The sequence below is a fragment of the Petaurus breviceps genome, unplaced genomic scaffold (genome assembly GCF_028583685.1).
Source record: "Petaurus breviceps papuanus isolate PSGF00001 unplaced genomic scaffold, PetGlider_PUasm1.0 37, whole genome shotgun sequence".
NCBI classification, from domain to species: domain Eukaryota; kingdom Metazoa; phylum Chordata; class Mammalia; order Diprotodontia; family Petauridae; genus Petaurus; species Petaurus breviceps.
Window position 1 is genome coordinate 91,095,959 of NW_027186296.1, and position 23,331 is coordinate 91,119,289.

Below are 23,331 nucleotides of genomic sequence, written 5' to 3' on the forward strand. Positions count from 1 at the left end.
ATATATATATATATATATATATATATATATATATATATATATATATACACTCTGTTTCTCTCAGTGAAATGAAATTTCAATTTTTCCATTATTAATGATGAATGAAGGAAAAAGTAGGTGCTTACTATACGCAAAACATTGTGCTAAATATTGGGAATAGGTAAAGGGAGAGGGATGGGATTGAATTGTGATTTCATTGTTATAGGGAAATTTTAAGAGAGGAAACACTATCTTCTAATGCAGATTGGCCCCTTCTCTGAAATTATAGTCTTTGAAATGCCTAGAACATTGGTGTCAAATCCAAATAGAGATTTAGGGGGCCATTAAACCCTTACACGATAAACCCTATATTCACTTTTAATATATGATAGTCTGTTTTTATTGTATTTTATTTATTTGTTTAAATATTCCCCAGTTAAAATTTAATCTGGATTAGGCTATAATTGAGAGTGTTGTAGGCCACATACGACCTATAGACCACATGTTTGACACCTTTGGCCTACAATACCATGAGGTTAACTGACCTTCCTAGGATCACTTTGCCAATACATGTGTTAGAGGCAAGATTTGAACCCAGATCTAACTTTATTTGAGGTAGGTTTGCTTTCCACACTTCAAGTGTTGGTAGAACCTATGCTTTGATTGTGCTCCCAGTTCAATCCTCTGCATGTGTTGGAGATATTTCAGATGAAAAGGTCCCATATATTGGCAAAACATATGATAATCCATGTTCTTTACCATAGCTCTTTCTAACATTGAAGAGTTTAACAGTTCCAAAGACTTTAGTGGCAAGAATTTTATTGTCTGAATACTGAGTTATAGCTGCTAAGAAGGCAGGGGCTTTAGCCTCTCAGATGAAATTTTCAGCTTATATCTTCCTTGCTTGATCACTGTGGGACATGACTGGAATCAAAACATGGTGGCCTGATATGGAGTATGGTACTGTTCTCAGAGCTCTTGGGTTTAGGATTTTGGGTTTTATACATTAGGGTCAGAAGAGAGGTGGTGATTGCTACATTCTCTATTTATGAACAGAGACTATCTCTCTTGAGGTATCTCATTGCTTTAACACAAATTAGTAGAGTAGATCAGCTTTGCATAGTAGATAGAGAGTTAGGCTTTGGAGTCTCGGAGACCTGCTTCAGATGCTTAGTAGCAATGAGACCCTGGAGAAGTAACAAACTCAGTTTCCTTATTTATAAAATAGAAATAATAATAATATTAGTACCTAGCTCACAGAGTAGTTGGGAGGATCAAATGAGCTAATGCATATAAAGTACCTTTTAAACCTTAAGGTGCTACGTAAATGTTAGTTTTAATTAGTGCTAGTATAATTATAAAATTCCAACATAATTATAAATTAGGGCATAAAAGATTTGCCTTCTCTGATATAGAATGGTATCTGTTAATAGAAAAACACTTACTTAGTATATATGCATAATGAAAGTAATACATAGAAGACTATTTGACAACAAAGTATAGTATGTATTTTTGATTTTGACAGTGGCTGTTGACTAGGATTTATTAGGCTCATATTTTAAAACATATTTTATTGGATTTTTTTGTTTTTTGCAGATCTTTCCTTTCCCACTATATATATTATGTCACTCCTTCCAGAGTGCCATTCCTAATAGTAAAGATTAAAAAAAAGTAAGAAAAAAGTTCAGCAAATTTACCCACCATATTGCAGAAGTTTGGTATTATATGAGTGTCTCACACCTATGGTTTCTGACTTCTGCAAAGAAATTGGGGAGTTGTCTTTTCAGATTTCTATTTAAGGGCCAGACTTGGTCATTATAGTTTTGCAGCATTCACTTTCTATTATTGTTTTTAGTTGTTTATTCAGTTTATACTTTAATAATCATTGTGAAAACTTTTCTAGTTTCTTTTTACTTCACTTTACATCATTTCATATGAATCTCATGCTTCTCTATGTTAATTGTATTCATTATTTCTTATAGCATGGTAATAGTCAATTACATTCATGTACTACAGTTTCTTTAGTTATTACCCAGTTGATGGGCATCTACTTTGTTGCCACATCTTTGCTACCATAGAAACGCTCCTATAAATATCTTGGTGTATGTGGGGCTTTCTTTTTTTATTGACCTCTTTCTGATATATGCCTAGTAATCGAATCTCGGGGTCAATGTGTATAGACATTTTAGTCACTTTCTTTGTATAGATCCACATTTCTTTCCAGAATAGCTGGCTATTCTCATATCTCTTGTTATGTTCTGTACATAGCTTATGTTTTCTTCTCACCTCAGGCTAAATATTGTGCAAAACTAATTTTTTTATCTCCTGCCCTCAATTGCATCCTTTCTTATTAGCTTTTTTCTTGTTCATGATACTAATATTCTTTAAGTTTCCCAGTAATATGTTCTGTGATGACAAAGTAAGAGGGACTCATTTTCTTAAAATGTGCCATGACATGCATTCAGTGAGTATTGTCCTTTGGAACTGTCACATTTGGAGGCTTCAAACTTATTCCAGGAATGCTATAATTCTGATTCTGTTTATAAACCATGCAAGAAAATCAGTTATGTTACATTATAGTTCTAACTTAATTTGCATGAAAGTCAGTTAAACTCTGTGGGTCTCAGTGTCTTTATTTTTGAAAATGAAGAGGATCATTTCCTTGCTTTCAAGACTTAGAATCCTATGAATCTATAACTTAATTTTGATTGAAAATGATTATGTAGCTGGATCTTACTTATAGGACTTCACTTTTCTTTTTTGCTTTTTGGAGGGCAATTGGGGTTAAGTGACTTGCCCAAGGTCACATGGCTAGTTTTTGTGTTAAGTGTCTGAGGTCGGATTTGAACTCAGGTCCTCCTGACCCCAGGGCCGGTGCTCTATTCCCTGCACCACCTAGCTGTTCCAGGACTTCACTTTCTATGGTAGTTTCTCTGGTGGCAATTCCAAAAGAATGTTTAAAAAGTTTTTGATGGCAGTTTCATTGGAGGAATTGTGTAGCCATTCAAAGGGAATTATGTGCTATATTTGTTTTTAAAAATAACATTCTTAGTCATATTTTATAATACCTTGGAACCATTGTGTATTAATTCTTTGCATCGCAATTGATAATTTTAATAACAAATTCTGTAAATTTTTCCTCTACACATGATCTTGGTATCAAGAAGACTCGGGTTCTTTCTCTCCCTGACATATTAATGCTGTATAATCCTGGACAAGTCATTTCACCTCTATGTCTCTAGTCAGTTCTTTACGATTATAAATTAACCAAACATTGCCAATTTGCATTGGTGGAATGAATTTTCTCACTGGAAGTTCCCTATAACAGCACAGTCAGGGATTCAGACCTTTATACATACTTAACTCTGTATGACTTCGTTATAGCTGTTTAGAGAAGTGATTCATGAAAAAGTTACAATTAGGAGGATCAAGGGAACCGAAAAACCACGTCAATCAACAATAATCTATCCCCTAGTTAAATGGAGGCTCATGTAAGCCAAGGATAATGTTAGCTTAGTGTGGAAATTTATTTGTAAAACATTATAGAGCAGAAATTTTAGAAGATATTGCTTGTGATATTCTATCAAACAGCAAAAGAAAAGCCAACCTACATCTCTTTTTGACAATCTGTTAAATCAGGCTGTCTGAGGGTATTTATAGATAAAACTGGAAGTCAGTTTTCGTTACTTACAGCAGTGTGGTATAGTCGATAAAGAACTGGTCTTGGAGCCAAGAAGACCTGGATCCAAATCCTCCCTCAGATATATAGAAGAGGGAAGGCAGCAACATGTGCACAGATAAGTTGCTACAAGTATATTTAAAACAAGTACAAAGTAATTTTGGAGATGAATGGTATGGAGTGGTGAGAACACTAATAATTTATGGGATAGAGAGAACAGTAATCACCTCGTGTAGAAGATGGCGCTTGAAAGGAGCTAGGAATTACAAGAGGCAGAGACTGAAAGGGGAGAGGCAAAGGGGATAGACAGTCTGTTAAAACCCATGTATGTAAGAGATGAAACATAGAGTTAGGCCAGTTTGGTTGAAGCTTGGACCGTGTAAGGCTGAGTAAAGTGAAAACCTAGAAAGAGAGGGTGGAACTCTATTGTGAAATGTTTTAAATGTCAAATAGAAAGATTTTATTAATTAATTTGATTATATTATTTATATTTATTATAAATTAATTTTATCTTATTGGATATATAAATCAGATTCTTGTAGGTGATATTAACTGACTTGTATTGGAGGAATATCAATTTGGCAGCTATATGGAGAACATAGGCAGGAGATTAATTGGGAAGCTATCATAGTTTAGGTAAGAGGTGATGAGGAATTGAATTAGGGGGATATCTGTATAAGTAGAGAAAAAGGAATAGATATAAAAGATGTTATTAATTAGGAGAATAGATTATCTGAATGAAACATACGTGATAGCAGGCATGGGAAAGGCGAACTCTATATCAACAGGATATAAGCATTCATGAGCCTGAATCTGGAAGCATGGATGAGAACATGTGAATGGAGTTTGTAAGACCAATGTTCCAGTTCTGTGGTAACCTTACACCAAAGAGAGAGGATCAAACTTTTTTTCTCACACTTGCCAGCTCATTATCACCTTGGATCCCCAAGGGAAAACTCTCTTAAATCTTAGATTTGGTTTTTGTTTAGACTTCTAAAGGCATTAGCAGTCTCCTTTCTAGAAAAGTTCCTCACTTTACACAGTAGTAGATAGCTAGTATAGGGCAGCTATTTGTTTTCTCTACCACAAAATATATGTTTAAAATCCTAAAGATTCATAGGTATGCACTGACAAATACTTAAAATAATATTTAAACCCTCCTATTCTACTTTCTCAGGAGATATAAAAGACTTCTTGGAGATCTGAGGGATTACTGAACAGGTTTCATTTTCAACTCAGTCTAAAATGTCCAAGCAGCATCTCGTTCAACGTCTAAGTGTTCCAGTTGAACACAGGTTCATCCTCCTGTTGAAGGTTGTTTCCTCTTAGAAAGGAATAGTGCAGGAAGAGTCTCCTGCTGAGCTACCAGCAACCTGGGCCTCTCAATGGCCATAAACCTTTTGTAGATGCCAAGACTAGAATAATCCAGGTCAATATTGTTCTTCAGTCACCTGTGCACAGCGAAAGAAAAACAAAATAAGAAATGTAGCTAGAAAGTTAAGATCCAGCTTTCATTGTGATACAACTTCTGTAGCTACTGCTGAGAAGGAGGAAAACCAAATTTACCCTTTCCCCAGATAAAAGACCCTCTTTAAACTGTATGTTACCAAAAGAGCAGGTGAAAATTTGAGTTAATAGAGGAAATCTGTATATCAATTAAATCCTAAGTCTAGATCAAAGCAATAAAAATCAAATTGGCCTTCATTGGTGCAGGACAGTTCTTTTATTCTTCCCTGATTGAGTCCCTGGTAATTTTTACAAAGGGACTGTTCCAAACCTCCTCTTTTGTACTCATTTCTCCTCCTGTCCCTTCCCCTGCCCTGTCTTCTTCAGCAGAGGAACTTGCCTCCTACCAAGTCTAAGACAAGACAACACACATTTTTAAGCATTTACTGTGTGTCAGGTGCTGTGATAAATGCTAGGCACATGCACAAAATGTAAAAACAAAAGCATTCTCTGCCCTCAAAGATCTTACATCCCAATGGAAGAAGTATGTGGCAGTGATGTAATTGCTGGAGGCATGGAAATTTGGATACACAGCCTGGAGGAAAGAAGATTTAGGGTGGGATATCATATCTATTGTCCAATATTTGAAAGTCTCTTGTATAGAATACAGGTTAGGTCTATTGTTTTTACTTTGAGGGCAGAGATAGAATAGATGGAAACCATAAAATGCATTAATTAGTATAAGGTGGATTTTGGCTGAACTTAAAGAAATTTATAATAATTAGAACTCTTCAAAAGTTTAAAATCCTTCCTCAAATGATGATAAGCTCACTGTTCTTAGAACCATTTAATCACAGTCTTACTGCAAATTCCATCCTTAATAGAAGTTGGGAGCAAGAGAAGTAATGCTGTAAAGACTTGTGTCAGCAATATGGCTATTAAAGAATTTTACAGGGGAGGAAGGGGATCTTAGCTATTCAAATCTACATTTTGGTGAATGGATAGTAGTGACATGGAAGAAAGACCCCCAAACATCAGGTGGCAGTGGTTCAAGAAAGAATAAGAACTAAGATGATATGTAGTTGCTGGTCTGAGTAGTAGTCACATAACCTATGTTGAATTGACCCTCCTTTTAGCTGGTGATTTTAACCTAATTACTTTGTAAATGTTTCTTTTTCAGAGATGTGTTAAAAAATCACACGTATAATTTATGCAATGGGTACTTTCATTTGTTCTTTTTTTAGTGGCCTGATAGTCCCTGAAGTACGGGGCAATGAAACGGTACCTGAAGTTGTTACTACATCTGGCTATGCACTGCTTCACTTTTTTAGTGATGCTGCATATAACCTAACTGGTTTCAACATTTTTTATTCGTAAGTATTTTCATTCAAACTCAGAATTATTCTTTTTTTGCCAATAACGTGTCAATGTCCTAGTCTAAGGCTATAAAATCAAGATGATTTCCAGCAGAGGACTGAGACAAACCATGTTGTGCCAGATCTTTGGTACTAAACTAGAGTAATAGATTAATTACTCCTGAAAATACATAAATATTTTAAAATATTGAATAAATATTCTTATTCAAAAATCCTTCTGATGCCTCATTGTAGAAGAGAGGTGAACATGGGTTTTCAAAGCAGCAGTAAGAGTTCTATAGAATTCTAGCAAGCCAGAAAGCCTTCGAGTATGACCTCTGTGGTGGCAAGGTATCTCTTTTTAAAATGCAACTTTAGTCAAGATTCCAGAGGCTCATTATAAGATGGCCTAAAATTTGATGAATTTTCCCAGTTCCAGTACCTTTCAAAGAATGTATTCTATCTTTTCAGTAGGTTGACACCTGCCTTTTTGGAAGAAGTGCTTCCACTGACAAAAAACTATCTCCTAGATGTATAGAAGTATGAGGAAAGTGTAAGGTTCCTGGGTGTGGCTACAGAAGAAATACTGGACAGTGAGTGCCAAGAACTCACTGTGGAAATGGACTGCTGCTTCTGTGCCTGCCTTGGGCAACTAGAATAGTAACCAGAAAATGTCATCAAGCATTACAGGGATAGTTAGAAATGAACCTCTTCATTTGCCTTAGGCCCCATCCCTAGGGCTTAGAATAGATAGTTAAAGTACCACAGGACAAGCTTGAACAAGGAATAATAATAAACTTGATCCAGGCCAGATATTGTTTCTAATCATGATTTAGTACAGAAATGGGAGGATTATTGTACCCTGATGGTCTGACAGTGTTTAATGACCTCATCCTGCCCTCGTGCTTAATAAATTTTACTCACCTGAGTAGAAACAGGCCAATTAAGTCATATAAGATGTTAATAATAGAGTTCATTTTGATAAAAATTATTTCTAATATTTTATAAGTGTTGGAAACCTTATAACAGTCTCAGCAAAATAAAATTAAAGAGAAAATCCTAGATAGTCTGTGAAACCATATAATCAGAAGATTCTGCACATAAGAGTATACTATCTAGCACAGAGTAGGCATTCATTAGTTTGTTGACTGACATTAATGAACATTTTATTCTGCTTCAATTTCTGTAGTGTGTTCATACATACATATAAAATGTTTTACTTATTTAATTGCCAATGTATGTTCTCTTCTAGTTGCTATTTATTTGATTTATATGACTTGTTTTCCATGTTTATGTTCCATATATTTTTATTTTAATGTAACAATAATAGTGTTTTATGTTATTATGTCATAATTTGTTTAGTCATTCCATTGAACATATGGACATAAAGGTTATTTTCACCTTTTTGATGTTGCACATAGAAGGGCCACAGATATTTTTGTACACGTAAGTATATTTTTTATTTTTAATTGCATTTTCAGAATATAGTCCTTATCAGTGGATCAAAGGGTATGACTAGTTTTATAATTCTTATGGTAAAGTATATTGCCAGATTTTACTCCAAAGATAATGTATTTTTATAGTCTTACCCACACTTCATGCTGTTTTCCTTGTAGCCCTGCCAATATTGAATTTGGATACTTTTAACCACTCTTGTTATACCTAATGTGTGTAACTTGGCACTTAAGATTTGTTTAAATTTGTATTTCTCTGATTATTAGAGAGTTTTAACATTTTTGAAAATAATTCTTTATAATTTGTGTTTCTTTTCCCATAAATTTTCTTCATGTCATTTGGCCATTGAGGGGAGAAGAAGGGATTAGGGAAAGAAACAAGCATTTTTAAGAGTACCTACTACTTGCCAGACACTGTGCTAAGCCCTTTACAAATATTATCTCACTTGATCCTCTCTACAATCTGGTAAGGTTGGTACTGTTATTTTTCCCATTCTCAGGTGACTCTGAGAAGTTAGTTGGTGTCTTAATGCCAGATTTTACCTTGAGACTTCTTGACTCCAGGCCCAGTGCTCTATTTACCATTCCACCTAGCTTAAAAGAAGTTAAATTAAATAAGTTATTTGAAAAAATTCATCATTTAGTGATATTGGCAACCATACTTTTATTAGATACATTTATAGCAATTCAAGCTTCTCTCCTTGCAATCTATGACTTTTATTTTGGTTATGCTTTTTTTTTGTGCAGAATTAAACTTTTATATGATCTTTGTTATCTTCAATAAATAGACAAAATTTGCTTCTGTTTTACAATTAAGATAAATATATTATTCCTTTATATATATTTGCTTCATATGTATAAAATGATATTTAGATCAATGATCCAATAAAAAACTTCCTTTTAAAGTTTTAAATAAAATTGCATTTATTTGTAATATATTGGCAGATTGTACTCCAAAAAGATTGTATCTATTTATAGTTCTTTCAGTAGTGATGCTATTTATATTAGCTCCCCAGGTTGAAGGGTGACTTAAAATCATATCTAAGTACTTTATCAAGTTAATATTATAAAAGGTATAGGGATGAGCTGGATCTGTATACAGTTAGCTCCCTTGTTATCTGAATACAAAGCATTGCATATACATTGTCACAATTTATTCTTCCTATCTATCTCCATCATCCCTTTTGGATAAATTACCCAGTTTTTTTTTTTTTTTTGGAGGGCAATTGGGGTTAAGTGACTTGCCCAGGGTCACATGGCTACTTTTTGTGTTAAGTGTCTGAGGCCGGATTTGAACTCGGGTCCTCCTGACTCCAGGGCTGGCGCTCTATTCACTGTGCCACCTAGCCACCCCCTTTTGTTTTGTTTTTACAGTGGCAGTTTATACAACTTCACACATGAATGACTAGAATCTAAGTCCCATTGTCTTGGTAGCCATCTTATTGTGTTTGCGTATTGACTTTTACCCATTCCTAGTTTATACTTAGTTTATCTTGGATACTGCTGATTCTGTGTTTCTCTGGGCTCTTGCAGCTATTTCTTCTTTAGTGTCTTTCATATAGGTATTTGTTCATATGTCAGTTTCTAAGATAAAGAATCCTATTCTCTTCTCCATACAGTGTCCCCTTATTTCCTAAAGTTGATATGTTTTAAAGTCCTACATTCTGAATGTAAAACTAAGTACATTCCCTTAAAGGACTTTCTTCCTGCCATCCTGAGTCTTGACCATTAGGTCTTTTCATGCTCTAGCCTTTGACCATTTTTTATCCCTTAAACATCATAAAAAATTTAAATATGAAAATTCTTACATAATGTGACTTGTTGCATGGATTTAGACATATAAGAGTAAAATCTTCCCAAAATATGAGTCAATTTCCCTCCTCTGACCCCAGACTTTCAAGGGCCCTCTAATGTTCCCAGAATGAAGTACAACCTCCCCCCCCCCAATTTTTATTAATACCTTCCTTTTCAGTCTTATTTTATAAACATCTGATACACGCTCTAGTCTCTGTGTCTTCATACAAGGCTGTCTTCTGTGCCTAGAACATTATATTTTCTTATTTCTGCCTCTCTGAATTTAGATCTCTTTTCAAGAATCAGTTCATGAAGCCTTTGCTGGTCCCCCAGTTCTTTCCTTCCTCCAATTGACTTATGTTTACTTCTCTGTACAGATGTTGTATCCCAACAGTAGAGTGGTAGAATTAAAGCTCCTTAAGAGGAGGCATTATTTTATTTTTTCCTTTATTTCCACTATATTTAGCATAATGGATTGTACATACTAGGTATTTAAAATAGTTATTGAATTGGGTTGAATTTGTTGAAATTGTTTTATAAAATATGTCAGAAACATTTATTAATTGTCGTTTGTGTGTTAGAGAAAGGGGGAGAGGAAAGGGGAGGAAAGAGAGGAAGATGAGTGGAGAGGAGAGAGAGGGAGAAAACTGGATTAGGAGAATTAGAAAAAATAAAATGTGTGGTCCTTACCCTTAAGTTTGCAATCTAGGAAGCAAAAATAGATACATGATTTTTGTTATTTGCTTTATGCTTCTTATGTGCCAGGTGCTAAGGTCTGGAGATAGAAATAGTGAAGATAATTACTGATCCAAAGGACATTTCATTCTAATGGGCAGACATGTACATAAATAGGTATAAAGATATACACAGAGTAGATAGAAGATAACCTTAGAGAGGAAGACACTAGCAGCTGAGGGGACTTGAAAAGGTGACATTTGAAGTGCCTTAAAATTACCAAAATAACATATTAATAAGTAAAATAGCATATATTGCCTATGTAACAAGTGATGAAAGGATAAAAGATTGAAGCAGTATTTAGGCCCCTGACTCATGATTTACCTAGCAATTGTAAGATTTTCAAATGTTCCACAAAATAATTTTCAAGAAAAATCTTGACTCCTACTTTAAAAGCATGATTTTGAATGTTTGCTGTCATTTATTTATTTATTTTACAGAATTAATTCCTGTCCTAACAATTGCTCTGGGCATGGGAAATGCACAACCAGTGTTTCCATTCCAAGTAGAGTATATTGTGAGTGTGACAAATATTGGAAAGGTGAAGCATGTGATATCCCTTACTGTAAAGCTAATTGTGGCAGTCCAGATCATGGCTACTGTGATCTAACAGGAGAAAAATTATGTGTCTGCAATGATAGCTGGCAAGGTAAGTAGTAAAATATGACTGTTTTTAAAGTAGCAGTTAACGTTTCCATTAGATTAAAAGAGCATTCAATGTTTTATTTATTTTTTTCCTTTAAAATTTAATACTCTAGATTGGATTTCTGATTCTCATTTATTTGCTATGATTCTTCAGAATATTTAATTTCCCAATCTATTTCTTAGTCTTTTTTTTATATCTTCATAAAAATGAGAAGAATTTTTCTTCCATAATTCCTTCATAAGTTTTTATAATGTTCAATGGTAATTTAGCTATGAAAACATGATAGTGCTGATTTGCTTAATAGTAAATACCTTAAAGAATAAATTTCTAAAAATGTTATGTCCAACTTAGTGGGTGAAATGTATTAAGTATATTTCTTGAGCAAGGCTGACCTCTTGTGGATACTTTGAAAATTAACTTAACTACAAAGCTGGAGAATTCCTAAATAATTATTTTGTAAATAACTAGCATCAGGGACCATTGGTTTTTGATATTGCATGTAATTTTAGCTCAACATTTTTATTTAGTATAGTTTATTGATACCTTTTCTTTTATATACCACAATCAGTTTCCAATATCCCATCATCTCCAAATTTTCCCTTGTAATAAAGAAAAACAGGTAAGGAGAGCAATCTGACGTAGGGTCTATATCTGAAAATATGTTCAACAAACTGCTCCTGTGGTCTTCCACCTGTCTAACAAGAGGTCTTTCATCATCCCTTTCTTGGAACCTTGTTGTTCTGGAGTATCAGCCATTGCTTTTAATCTGAATTTGGCTCTCTTTAAATGATGTTTTTGTTTATATCATTGTCATTGTACATATTGTTTTCCTGGTTCTGTTTTCTTCATTTTTTTGATACGTCTTCCCATTTCCCCCTGAATTTGTCATGTCTTTTGTTTCTTATTCCATTTCATTCTACATTTTATTTGTCAATTCCTCAATCATTTGATACCCATTTTATTTCTATTGTTTTTATTTTGTTCCCACGGAAAGTTATACATATTTGGTATATTATAAATTGTGAATATTTACATGTATATGTACATATTCCTTCTGTCTTTGATCTCATTTTTACCGATATATATATTCCAATAGTGTATATAATTGTCTTAAAGGTTGTAAATAATTTACTTTTCACATTCCAAACTATTTTCCAGAGTAGTGAGATCATTTCACTGGTTTAGATTTTAAGACATGAATGACATGAATTATCTACCTTCAGAGCTGTATTGCAGCTCAAGGGATTTCTAGAAACAATACTACATACAAGTTCCATTAATGGGGAGAATCTTTGCTCAAGAATAATATGGTCAACAAAGTCATTATTTTTATAACATAATTCACAAGACATCAGTGATTCCTGTTAGAATTATGCCAGGCACCTGCCTAGAGTTGTATGCTATTTTTTTATGGTATATTTATTCCATTTGATTCTCTCTTACACTGAGTCCACTGTTAGAACATTAAAATTGGTAAAGTTAGGAAAATCTATGATTCCAGTCTTTTTTATGAATTAATGAAACCTCTTATCTAACTCAAACTCATGCCACCTTTTAAAGTAAAGATTAAGGAAGCTGGAAAGAATAGAAAACATTTTCTCTTTGTCTTGAAATTGATATGAATATTTAAAATATAAAAATTAACTTTTTTCCACTGTTAAATTTCTTATTAAATATAAATTTTTCTCTAAGACTCTATATTTGGGTAAATTGTGTTAATAGCAATTTTTAACAGTTAACAATTAACTAAAAATAGTCTTGAGTATTATTTACCTCTAGTTCTCATCTTATCTCGAAAGTGAAATATATATACATATATACATAATGAAATTAATATATACACTTGTAATATACCTACATATACATGCACAATATCTACTAACATATACATATTACAGTGGCATTTTAAAAACTTGAACAAATGGTTATTTCACTGTAATTATTTTGTTGAAAACAGGCAGACATTTTATAACATTGTCCATGAACTGTCATGTTTCATTCCTGTTTTTACCTTCATTTTTTCAAGTTGTTCATTGACATATTTTTGTTTTCCTATAGTATGTAATGTGGACCTTGTCTTAAGATGCTGCCATTGTTTACTGGTCGCATTACACTGTGCTATTTTCATCCTTGCCTCTACTCCCTAGAATAACTAAATTCATTTAGCTGCTCTTATGTACTTGCTGGGATGCAGACGTGACAAAGCTGATTTTACTGTGTTGCTTTAGAATTAATAATATGATTCTAGCAATATGTAGCTATTATATTTTCCTTTGATATTTTTGGCATATATTTCATACCAAACAAGGTTTTCTTACCTGTTTAATTAACATGGCTTGTGACATTGTGAAAACATTGTGAACTTTAATTTTGATTTATTCTCTTATTTAAATACCACAGATAGAATTTTGTTTTAATTAGTATATTATTAAGATTGCTGTGTTATATGTAAATGTTAGTAATTTGTTACTCTGTACTTACAGGGTTATCTTTTCCTTCAATTAAGTGAAGTATGTATTCAACATACATTGTATTTATAAATACTAGTTTCTTCTGTTTGTAGTAATTAATTAAAAGATTGTAGTAATTAATTAAAAGAAATACCTAAAATATTGGTATTCCCTGGGGGGGGGGCAAAAACTACTGTATTATTAACATTTTATTAATAAATTTTAGCATTTAAAACATTTTATTGGTGATCTCTGTTTTTATTCATTTTCTATAAAGAGATGGGATGGAAAGAAGCATGATTCTAATAAGAAATGGAGTACTGTTAGTACGTAGGGTGGCTCCTTCCTTGTGCCAGATCCTAATCCTAGTGTTATTTAGTAATACGTAGATCCTTGAGGCTTAGAGAGATGCAGTCAAAGTAGATAGGATAAAAATCAAAGTTATTAGTGGAATGATGTTAGGAAAAAGGATCAGGAGCAGAGACAGAAATTAAGTAGGTGGTCAATTTAGGGAAAAGGGTTTTAAAAGTTTGAATGATGGAAGAATCAGGAGATAGGGAAATCTAGACTCAAATTAGTTCTCAGTAAATGGCAAATTGGAAGGAGGATTTATTATAAAGAAGGGTTTTTTTTTTACTTAATGTGCTCCTTGAGAACTGGATTCTTCAGAATTCAGTGGCAGAATAAATTGTCACTTCTCTCTCTCTACTTATCTTGATAGCTTTATTACTCTTTAATATTTTCTTACATGTGTATAAGTCCATTAAATCTAAAGGCAACATTTCACTAAGGCACTGAGATTTGATCTCTAGACTATTGAAGTCTGTGTGGGCAGAGCACTAGATCTATCAGGTTTTACCAAAATGGTAGACTGTGGTATTGGCATGGCCTCCATATCTGAAGTATGAGGACTAGTCTAGCTACATTCAAAGAGGTCTAACAACATTTTGTCTGGAGACTGATGACATATTTGACAATGCCAACTATTGAAGAACATCTACTAAATTGTCAAATGATTGTAATCTACAGTATAAGTACAGGGAGTACCTATATCTACCAAATTAAAGATCGTTGAAGTATTGAAACACACCCTCACATATTTGAAACATAACATATAGAAAGAAAAACGTATTAGAAACAAAAGACAACCATAAAACTTTTAAAAATGCTATATTACAATAGTAAAATGAATTGAATCATGGGAGCACATTGCCAACTTGATAGTAAAACTTGGATTCTTTTTTCATAATTTCTCAAGTTTTTGCCCTTTGTTCCTATGACCTAATCTTCATGTACTCATGTTCCTGTTAACTTTTCTTTCCTGTACCCTCTGTAATAATTATCTTTGAATTATCTTTTTCCCTCTTCTTGCCTCACCTCTTTCTATTAACTGTCATTATTATTTATTTCTGCCATCTACCCTTTTGAGTACTTCTGTCATTTTACATTTGCCTATGGAGGGACATTGCACAGAAACCATATTGCCTTGGATAGTTCATTTGGTTCTGTATCTCAAAGAGTCATGGCCAATTGCAATCTTAACTATAACATTATTAATATTATATAAATCACTGGTAGAACACTCATTTACACCAAAAAAGATACAAGAATAAATGTATTTTCATCTGACCATGACCCTCTAACATATTGAATTCAGGTGTTCCTGACTCCAGGCCCAGCAATCAATCTATCTACTATGCCACCTAGTTCTCTGGCATTAGCTATAATTGCATGATAGATATGGAATTTATTACTAAAGTCAAAACCAAAACATGATTAATATTAGTGTAGTACCTATCTCACAACATTGTTATGAGATAATATAGGATCTAAATGAGATAATGTATGTAAAGCACTTTGTAACTTTTAAAATGCTCTGAGGAGATCAGTACGTTTTAACATCTGGTAGCACATATCTCCTGTTGGAGAGAATGTTGGAGAGTCTTCTTAAAAGAATTGTCCATATTAGGGAACAGGAGGAGAAAGTGAACTGTAAGTTCAATATAATACCCTAGATGCTTCAGCATAATGTGTTAGAGATGATGCAGAACAAGTTTTTAACCTGGGGTCCATGAACGTGTTTTAAAAATACTTTAATATATTTCATCCTTTATAATCTTAGGATTTTTTTTTCTCATTTTAAAAACAATATTTGGAGAAGGGATTCATAGGCTTTAAGAGACTTCCTAAAAGGTCTATGGCACAAAAAAGAACCCCCTGCTTTGGGCCCTTATCTTCTTTCAGAGAGGAGAACACTTAGACTTTCCCATAGAGATAATAAACCATTCTATTTTTGTAAAGTCTCCAGAGAAGGTGATTTTATAGTTTTTTGAGGTGGACTTTCCAGGGTTTTAAGAACAGCACACTATTTAGATGTTTTTCCTTAATGCTTTATGTTAAAATTATTTTGTCGGTTTACTCTATGGAACTGAAGAATAAATGGTCACCATACTTTGTGTCCTTTACTTAAAAGCTTTTATGAAATTTAATTACATACCTAGGATTGGCTAGGCTCCTTTCAGAGAATATCATCTCATAATTCCTATAGTCTCACTTATGCATGCCATTAATAACTTGTGTTTAAACTATGGCACTATAAACTTCATGTAATTTTATTATCTGATATGACTTCTAAATTTATTTTTCTGGCCTGTGATCAACACATTCATTCACCAGGCATTTAAGAAGCATCTGATGGGTGCTAGTGATCAAAAGATAAAAATGAAATAGTCCCTATCCTCAGGGAACTTGCATTATATTAGGGGGAGAAATGGGTAGTAGAAAGGTATGTACACAGAAAAATTAATTCTAAAACACATCAAATAATTTCTAGTGGGAAATTCCTCTGTAGTCTGTTTTATAAAAAGAAAGAATTTCACTTCATTTGGCTTTTTTCTGATCTCTGTTTTACTTCCATAATTTTGAATTTTAGTTATATCTTCTAAGGTCTTGATGGTCATATCCCTTCAAGTTTTACAGATTTAATAAACATAATAAATCATTATCCTGGTCATTGATGAAAATGTTAAGCAGTAATTAATCTAAGATGAAACTTGTTCCTGGAGAGGCGATGTGGTGTGGGGAATAGAATATTAAGCTTGGAGTCACAATGATCACACACAAATCACTTAAATTTTTGGAGCCTTAATTTTCCATCTATAAAATAAGAATAACAGTTAACTCTAGAACCTATCTCACATTGTTACTTGTGAGGCTTAAATGGGATAATGTATATAAATTTTTTTGTGAACCTTAAAGCCTTACAAAAATTTCAGTTAATTTTACTACATTGGCCCGTGATAGCAAGTAAAATGCATCCATTTGTCAAGTCAACTAAAACTTGTTTCATCAAAATAGAATATAATGGTGATTTATATTAGTTAAGGCAGAATCAGAAATAAGTGCTATACTTAAGATCACTTACATTTATATCTTCCTCATCTGGTAGGTATAAAATTGCTATAGAAAGTTATTAGAGTTATTTGATTCTTTGCAAAGCCATATCAATTATTCTTTTCAGGGTGTTTACAACTGATGAATTTTCTAGGCATTAAAATTTTTCTGGACAGCAAAAGTTTATAGTTTTGCAATTTACAGGACAATACTTTCTTTTTTGATGTTAATTGGCTATTATAGTAAAAACAAATGACATTTATATAACATTTTAAGATTTGCTGAGCATTGCTTTACATGCATTACTTAACAAATATTAAGAGCTTACTATATACTTAGCACTGTCATAAGTAGTGAGGATTCAAAGAAAGGTAAAACTAGTCCCTACCCTTTAGTAATTCATATTCTAATGAGAGAGACAATATATAAATAACTAGGTACATGCAAACTATATACAGAGTAAATAGAAGGCAAACTCAGAGCAAGGTACTAACCTCTGATGATCTGGAAAGACTTCTTGCAAGAAGTGAGATTACAGATCGGTCTTAATGGAATCCAAGGAAATGAAAAGACAGAAGTGAGAAATAGCATACCAGGCACGAGATTTAGCCAATGTAAAGACACAGTGACAGGAGATGGTGTGTGAGGATCAGCAGGTAGGTCAGTGTAACTGTATTATGGAGTATTTGGGGGGGGGAGTTAATGAAGACTTGGAGTAAGAAGTCTCAAGTTATGAAGAGCTTTAAATGCAGATAACTTTTTAATTCTATTGTTAGCAGAGGTAGTACAGTGGATAGAATGCAAGGCCTAGAGTCAGGAAGACTCATTTTCTTAAATTAAAATCTGACCTAAGACACTTGCTACCTATGTGACCCTGGACAAATCACTTTACCCTGATTGTTTCAGTTTCCTCATCTCTAAAGTGAGCTGGAGAAGGCAAAGGCAATATCTTTGCCAAGAAAACTTCAAATGGGGTCACAAAGAGTCAGAAATGACAGAAAAATGACTGAAAATAGTTAGCAAGGGGTCACAGGAATTTGCCAAGTAGGTGGGAGAGGGATGATGTACTCAGAATTATCCCTCAGGGAAAGTAGCTGAGCAGAGGATGCATTTGAGTGGGAAGAGGCTTTTGGAAGAGAAAGGGAGACCAATTAGAAGGCTTAAATTGTAGGGCTAGCTAGGTGGCTCAGTGAATAGAGCACCGGCCCTGGAGTCAGGAGGACCTGAGTTCAAATACTGCCTCAGACACTTAACACTAGCCACATGACCTTGGGCAAGTCACTTAACCCCAATCTCCCTCCAAAAAGCAAAAAAAAAAAAAGAAGGCTATTGTAGTACTGGGGATAAAGGCATTGGAATGATAGCAACATGAGTAAAGAGAAGGGGACATAGAGAAGTGAAAGTAATGAAAAGATCTGGCAACAGGTTAGATCTGTGAGGTGAATGATAGTGAGGAGCTGAGTATGACATTAAGACTGCAATCCTGGGTGACCAGGAAGATAATGGTACCCTTGACAGTATTAGAGAAGTTCAGAAGAGAAGAGGAGGTTGAGTGAGTGACTTCTGTTGGACACATTTTGTTTGAGATGCCTATGAGACATCCATTTCCAGATGTCTAAAAGTCATGTGTCAATGTGGATTGGAGTTCAGGGGAGAGAGAATCTCTCTTTGAAACTAAAATATGCAACTTTATCTCAGATTTTAATCCTGTCCTTTTGTGGATTCTCAGAAATTGTAACCGTGGCCTTAAGTACCATTTTATTTTAGTATTCTAAGATGCAAGACAAACTCTGCCAGTCTTGAAGTTAGCAAGACTTATGTTCAAATACAACTACATCACATACTTGTGTTAACCTCTCAGAGCACTAGTCAACTTTCTAAGATTATAAATTGCAGAAGGGTTATCATTTTGGTACTGGAATTTTAGAGGGGGTTTCCTACCCTGTAATTGCCTATACCAATGACACATTGGTACTGCCTACAAAAAAAAGAGGGAAGAGAGAAGAATAAATGTAAGACATGTGAAATGTCAATTTATTTTTGCACATAATCTCTGATTTTCTTATTGATTAAACATGTTAAAACCTTAGTAAGGAAATTAGAATATAATGATTAAAAAAAATTCAGTATTACCATCAAGATAGCCTATAGAGTTTTATATTAAGAAATATTATATGAGATTTTCATCACCCAAGTAATATTTTACTTTATGTGAAGTATTGGACCTAAATGTTGGGGGAAATTTTTCATTTCAGTATTTTAAATATTGGTTTACCATTACAATTACTGTAGTTGTTTGGAGTTTTAAAACATTTCAAAATACTAGTTTTAATCTCCTGGGGGATAGAATTCAGCATTTGCCATAGGGTGGCAGTATTGACCATTAAAATGCCATTTTATAACTAACATTTATGTTACAGAAACATTTTAAGGTTTATCTACCTTAGGAAAGCTGATTCCTTATAAATATTTATAGATAATATATAATCTTTACATGGTTCTATTAGTCAAAATTTAACCATTTGATGTACAAATGTTATAGAGTTAATCATTTACATTTTAGAATTAGGTGCCAACTTGAATTAATAGAGAGTTTCCTATATCGATGAAATCCTATATCTATTTCCCAACCTTATCCCCTTTATATTTAATATAAAATTCCAAACATTCAAGAAAAGCACAAGGTAGCATTTTCCTTTCCTCAAGAAAATCTGGCAGTAATGAATGTTCTGTGATAAGCAAAAAATATTAACTCATTTCAGACTAGCAGAATAAAGAAATTTCTATCCTCGTGATAACTACTTTTTAAAGTTTGCTTTCCTAATTAATCATAACCAAAATCTTAAAATTTTTTCATGGTTTTATTGTGTTTATCTCATATATAGGTAGCATGATACTTTAATCATAGCTAACATGTTCTTTTAGAGAGACTCTAGTTTTTCATTTTGTTAAGGATTAAGATTCATATGCTTTTTACATCTGGAAAAGTCTGACTTATTTGTAGATAGTTAAGTGTGGCAGTCCAGAAAACTTTTCTATCCTGTCTCGCCATAGGTTCTGTTTCTAGAAACATACCTTCCCTTTGCCTGAATCTCCCCCCAAGTTTTTCTGAAATCTAGACCTAAAACCCTTAATAATTGAAACTCTCATGTCTTATTCAGCCTATATAATTAGGCATCCCTGCTTATGAGATTAGAAGTGAGAAACCAATAAGATATACATAAGCCAAGACCTCTCTGATATACATGCTCTCATCTTTGTCCCAGCTGCCTCATTGACTACCATCATTATTCACACAGGGAGCCATGAAGGAAGCCTGGTGCACCCTGGGTGCTAGTTGAGCAGGCTATTTTTTCTTATTTTTTTTTCCTGTGTTTTCCTCTTCATGCTCCTGTGTTTCAAATTAAATCAAAAGCTTAATTTAAATTAAATCATGCTGGGCAAAGGCATATACACACATCTGCATTATTGGATGTCTCTCCTCTTCTATGGAAACCTTTAATTCCTATAAAATATCCTCTGTGGTCTGGGAATAGCAAACTTATTTGAAAGTGGGTTGATTTTTCCCTCCTCCACCACCTTTTTTTTTTTTTTAAAAGGAAGTTTCCTATGAAGATCCACTTTTTAAAGATACAGATTTACAACTGCATTGCAAGTATGACCTTAGAGAGTTGTCTAAGAGGTCAAATGGCTTGCCTAGACTCACATAGCTAGGATAAATGAAAGGGCTTGAACCCAGTTCTTCCTTTATCCTCTATCCTCTACTCCATTCTTCTAACTTTAAGAAATAAGAAATAATGCTATTCTTTCATCCCACTTCTCATCCCCTTCCAGAGAAAAACAAAACAAAAATACCCCTCCCCCTCCCCCAGTTTACAGTTAAGAATGGCTCAGAAATTAAAATGGTAGTCAAGAAAAGGGCCTAAACAACAACCAAATCATTATTGCTATGGAAATTTTAAACCCCAAATCAACAAGGAGCTGTGGGAAGCCTTAAAAATATTAATTGGTCTCTTATGGACATAAGTTTTTGACATTTGTTGTAGAATGTTTATAGTTTTGTGATTTCCGGGTCAGTACCTTTACTCATAAGGAATGGAAAAATAAGACTTCTTACTTTAAGGTGTTCTGGATTGTGAAATCTATCTCACAAACTCAATGTCATTTTGAACCTGGCTTTGAAAAACATAAATACTATACAAAATGAAGATTCTTCAACTAGTTGAAGCTAAAACCTTCGACTTTAGTTAGATTTTTATCTAAGCCAGAATCATAGGATAATAGATTTTTTTAACTGGAAGAGACTTTAGATAACATCTAGTTTGTATCTATTCAGCCTTTCATGAGTTGTTAGAAAATGGTAGCTTGTGGTCTTGAAGTGATTTAAAAAAAAAAAGAGTATCCTAAAATGCAAATTAAGGTGTAGTATGCCATAGTGGGTTGCCAGGACAATCTATGCTTTCCTGTCCTGGAGATCAAGGACTGTTGTCATTGTTGCTTTTGTTTTCTTTTTGCTTTATTTGTATCCTCAGCATTTAGTATGATGCCTGGCATAGAGTAAGCACTAATAAATATCTATTGACTTGGCATGAACTACAATACACACATTTGGGAACTGCAGAAGGAATGAGACATCTTGAGTGTCCTTTTAAAGTAGTTTGCATTAGGAACAGAATTAAGTTAGAGAAAACTATCCACTTGCTTAATTAAAATAAACTAATTTTTATCAAATTTCAAACTTTTAGAATTGACAAAATGAGGTTCTAAAACTTGAGACCTGAATTTGGATATTTTCAGGCTGAAATAGAACAACTATTATCAAGGCTAACCAAAACAACCCGATTCTATCAGATTATCAATATTCAAACAAAGGGAAGCAAATTTCTTATGGTTATAGAATCCAGAAGTACCCAGGAATGTTAACATTTCTATGGTTTAGGCAGGACAGAAGTGGGGAGAGAAGGCTGAGAACAGTGGCAAAAAAAAGAATTAAAAGTCAGGAAAGCATGATAAATAAAGCATTTTTGCTGACAGTGCAGAAGTAGTAAGAAGAAAAACACAATTTTCTCTACTAAAATTGAAATAAATATAATTTATGTAAATCTCTTTCTATTCTCCCTCAAACCTTCCTTTGCAACCTTAGAAATTAGGCTACTTTACACAATCTGCATTCCAGTTAAAATGACATTCTTATTGTTCCTCACAGACAAAATTCTGTTTCCTGTCTCTGTACATCAGGCCTAGAATACATTGTCTCTTCACCTCTGGCACTTAGCATCCCTGGTGTCCTTCAAAGTTTACTGGAAATTACTTATCCAGGGGTGGGAAACCTGTGGCCTTAAGATTACATATGACCCTCTAGGTCCTCAAAAGTGGCCCTTTGACTAAGGGCTTCCCATTTCTCATCCTCTTCTAGAGTAAAACAAAACAAAACAAAAATAACTCCTCTAACTAAGGGCCCCACTTGAGGACCTAGAAGGTCACATATGGCCTCGAGGCCATAGGTTCTCCACTCCTGTACTTATTATTTGAATGCTGTGTGATGTCTTCTTAATTTCCTGATGTCCCTGTGTCTTCTCCCAAAACCTAACAATGTATGTATTTTGCATATATTTTTATATATTAATATGTGTACATGTCATCTTCCCCTTTACATGGAATGTAAGCTCTTTGAAGAAGCAGTTGTTTCCTTTTTACCTTTTTGTTTTCAGTGCCTGGGATGCTGCCTGTCATATAATAGATTCTAAATAAGGTCTTGTTGATTCCTGAGTATTACTCTTTAAAAGTTATTCTAATAATCAATTGCAAAATTAAAGCCTTACATATAGGTCGTTCCATGGTTACACATTTGATATGACTTGTGAGTTACATTTGCCCCTAAATGTCTCCTTTACCAGTCTATTTTTGATACTGAAAATTTTACCTATGAAAATGTATCTTTAAATGTTTATGGCATTGGTTCTTTTTTTAAATTAATTTCTTTATTTTTAGTTTTCAACATCTAGTTCCACAAGCTTTTGAGTTTAAAATTTTCTCTACCTCCTTTCCCTCCCCTCTCCCCGAGATGCCCTGCAATGATATAGGCTCTACATATATATTCATATTAGACATATTTTTACATTAGTCATGTTGTAAAGAAGAATTAGAACCAATGGGATGAACCACAGGAAAGAAGAAGCAAAATGAGAGAGAGAGACAGAGACAGAGAGAGAGAGAGAGAGAGAGAGAGAGAGAGAGAGAGAGAGAGAGAGAGAGAGAGAGCGAGAGAGAGAGAGAGAGAGAGAGAGAGAGAGAGAGAGAGAGAGAGAGACAGAGAGACAGAGAGAGACAGAGAGACAGAGAGAGAGAGAGAAACAGAGAGAGAGAGAGACAGAGAGAGAGACAGAGAGAGAGACAGAGA

General features: G+C 33.8%; 1 protein-coding gene across 2 annotated transcripts in view; it reads left to right on the plus strand.

The window, feature by feature from the left end:
- ATRNL1 (attractin like 1) overlaps positions 1–23,331 on the plus strand; it is a 1,293,617-nt gene that overhangs the window by 64,284 nt on the left and 1,206,002 nt on the right. For both annotated transcript variants that reach the window (XM_069099032.1, XM_069099033.1), the window contains exons 4-5: positions 6,349–6,477; positions 10,883–11,091. In XM_069099032.1, the coding sequence (XP_068955133.1) occupies positions 6,349–6,477; positions 10,883–11,091 (338 nt within the window). The remainder of the gene's footprint in view (positions 1–6,348; positions 6,478–10,882; positions 11,092–23,331) is intronic.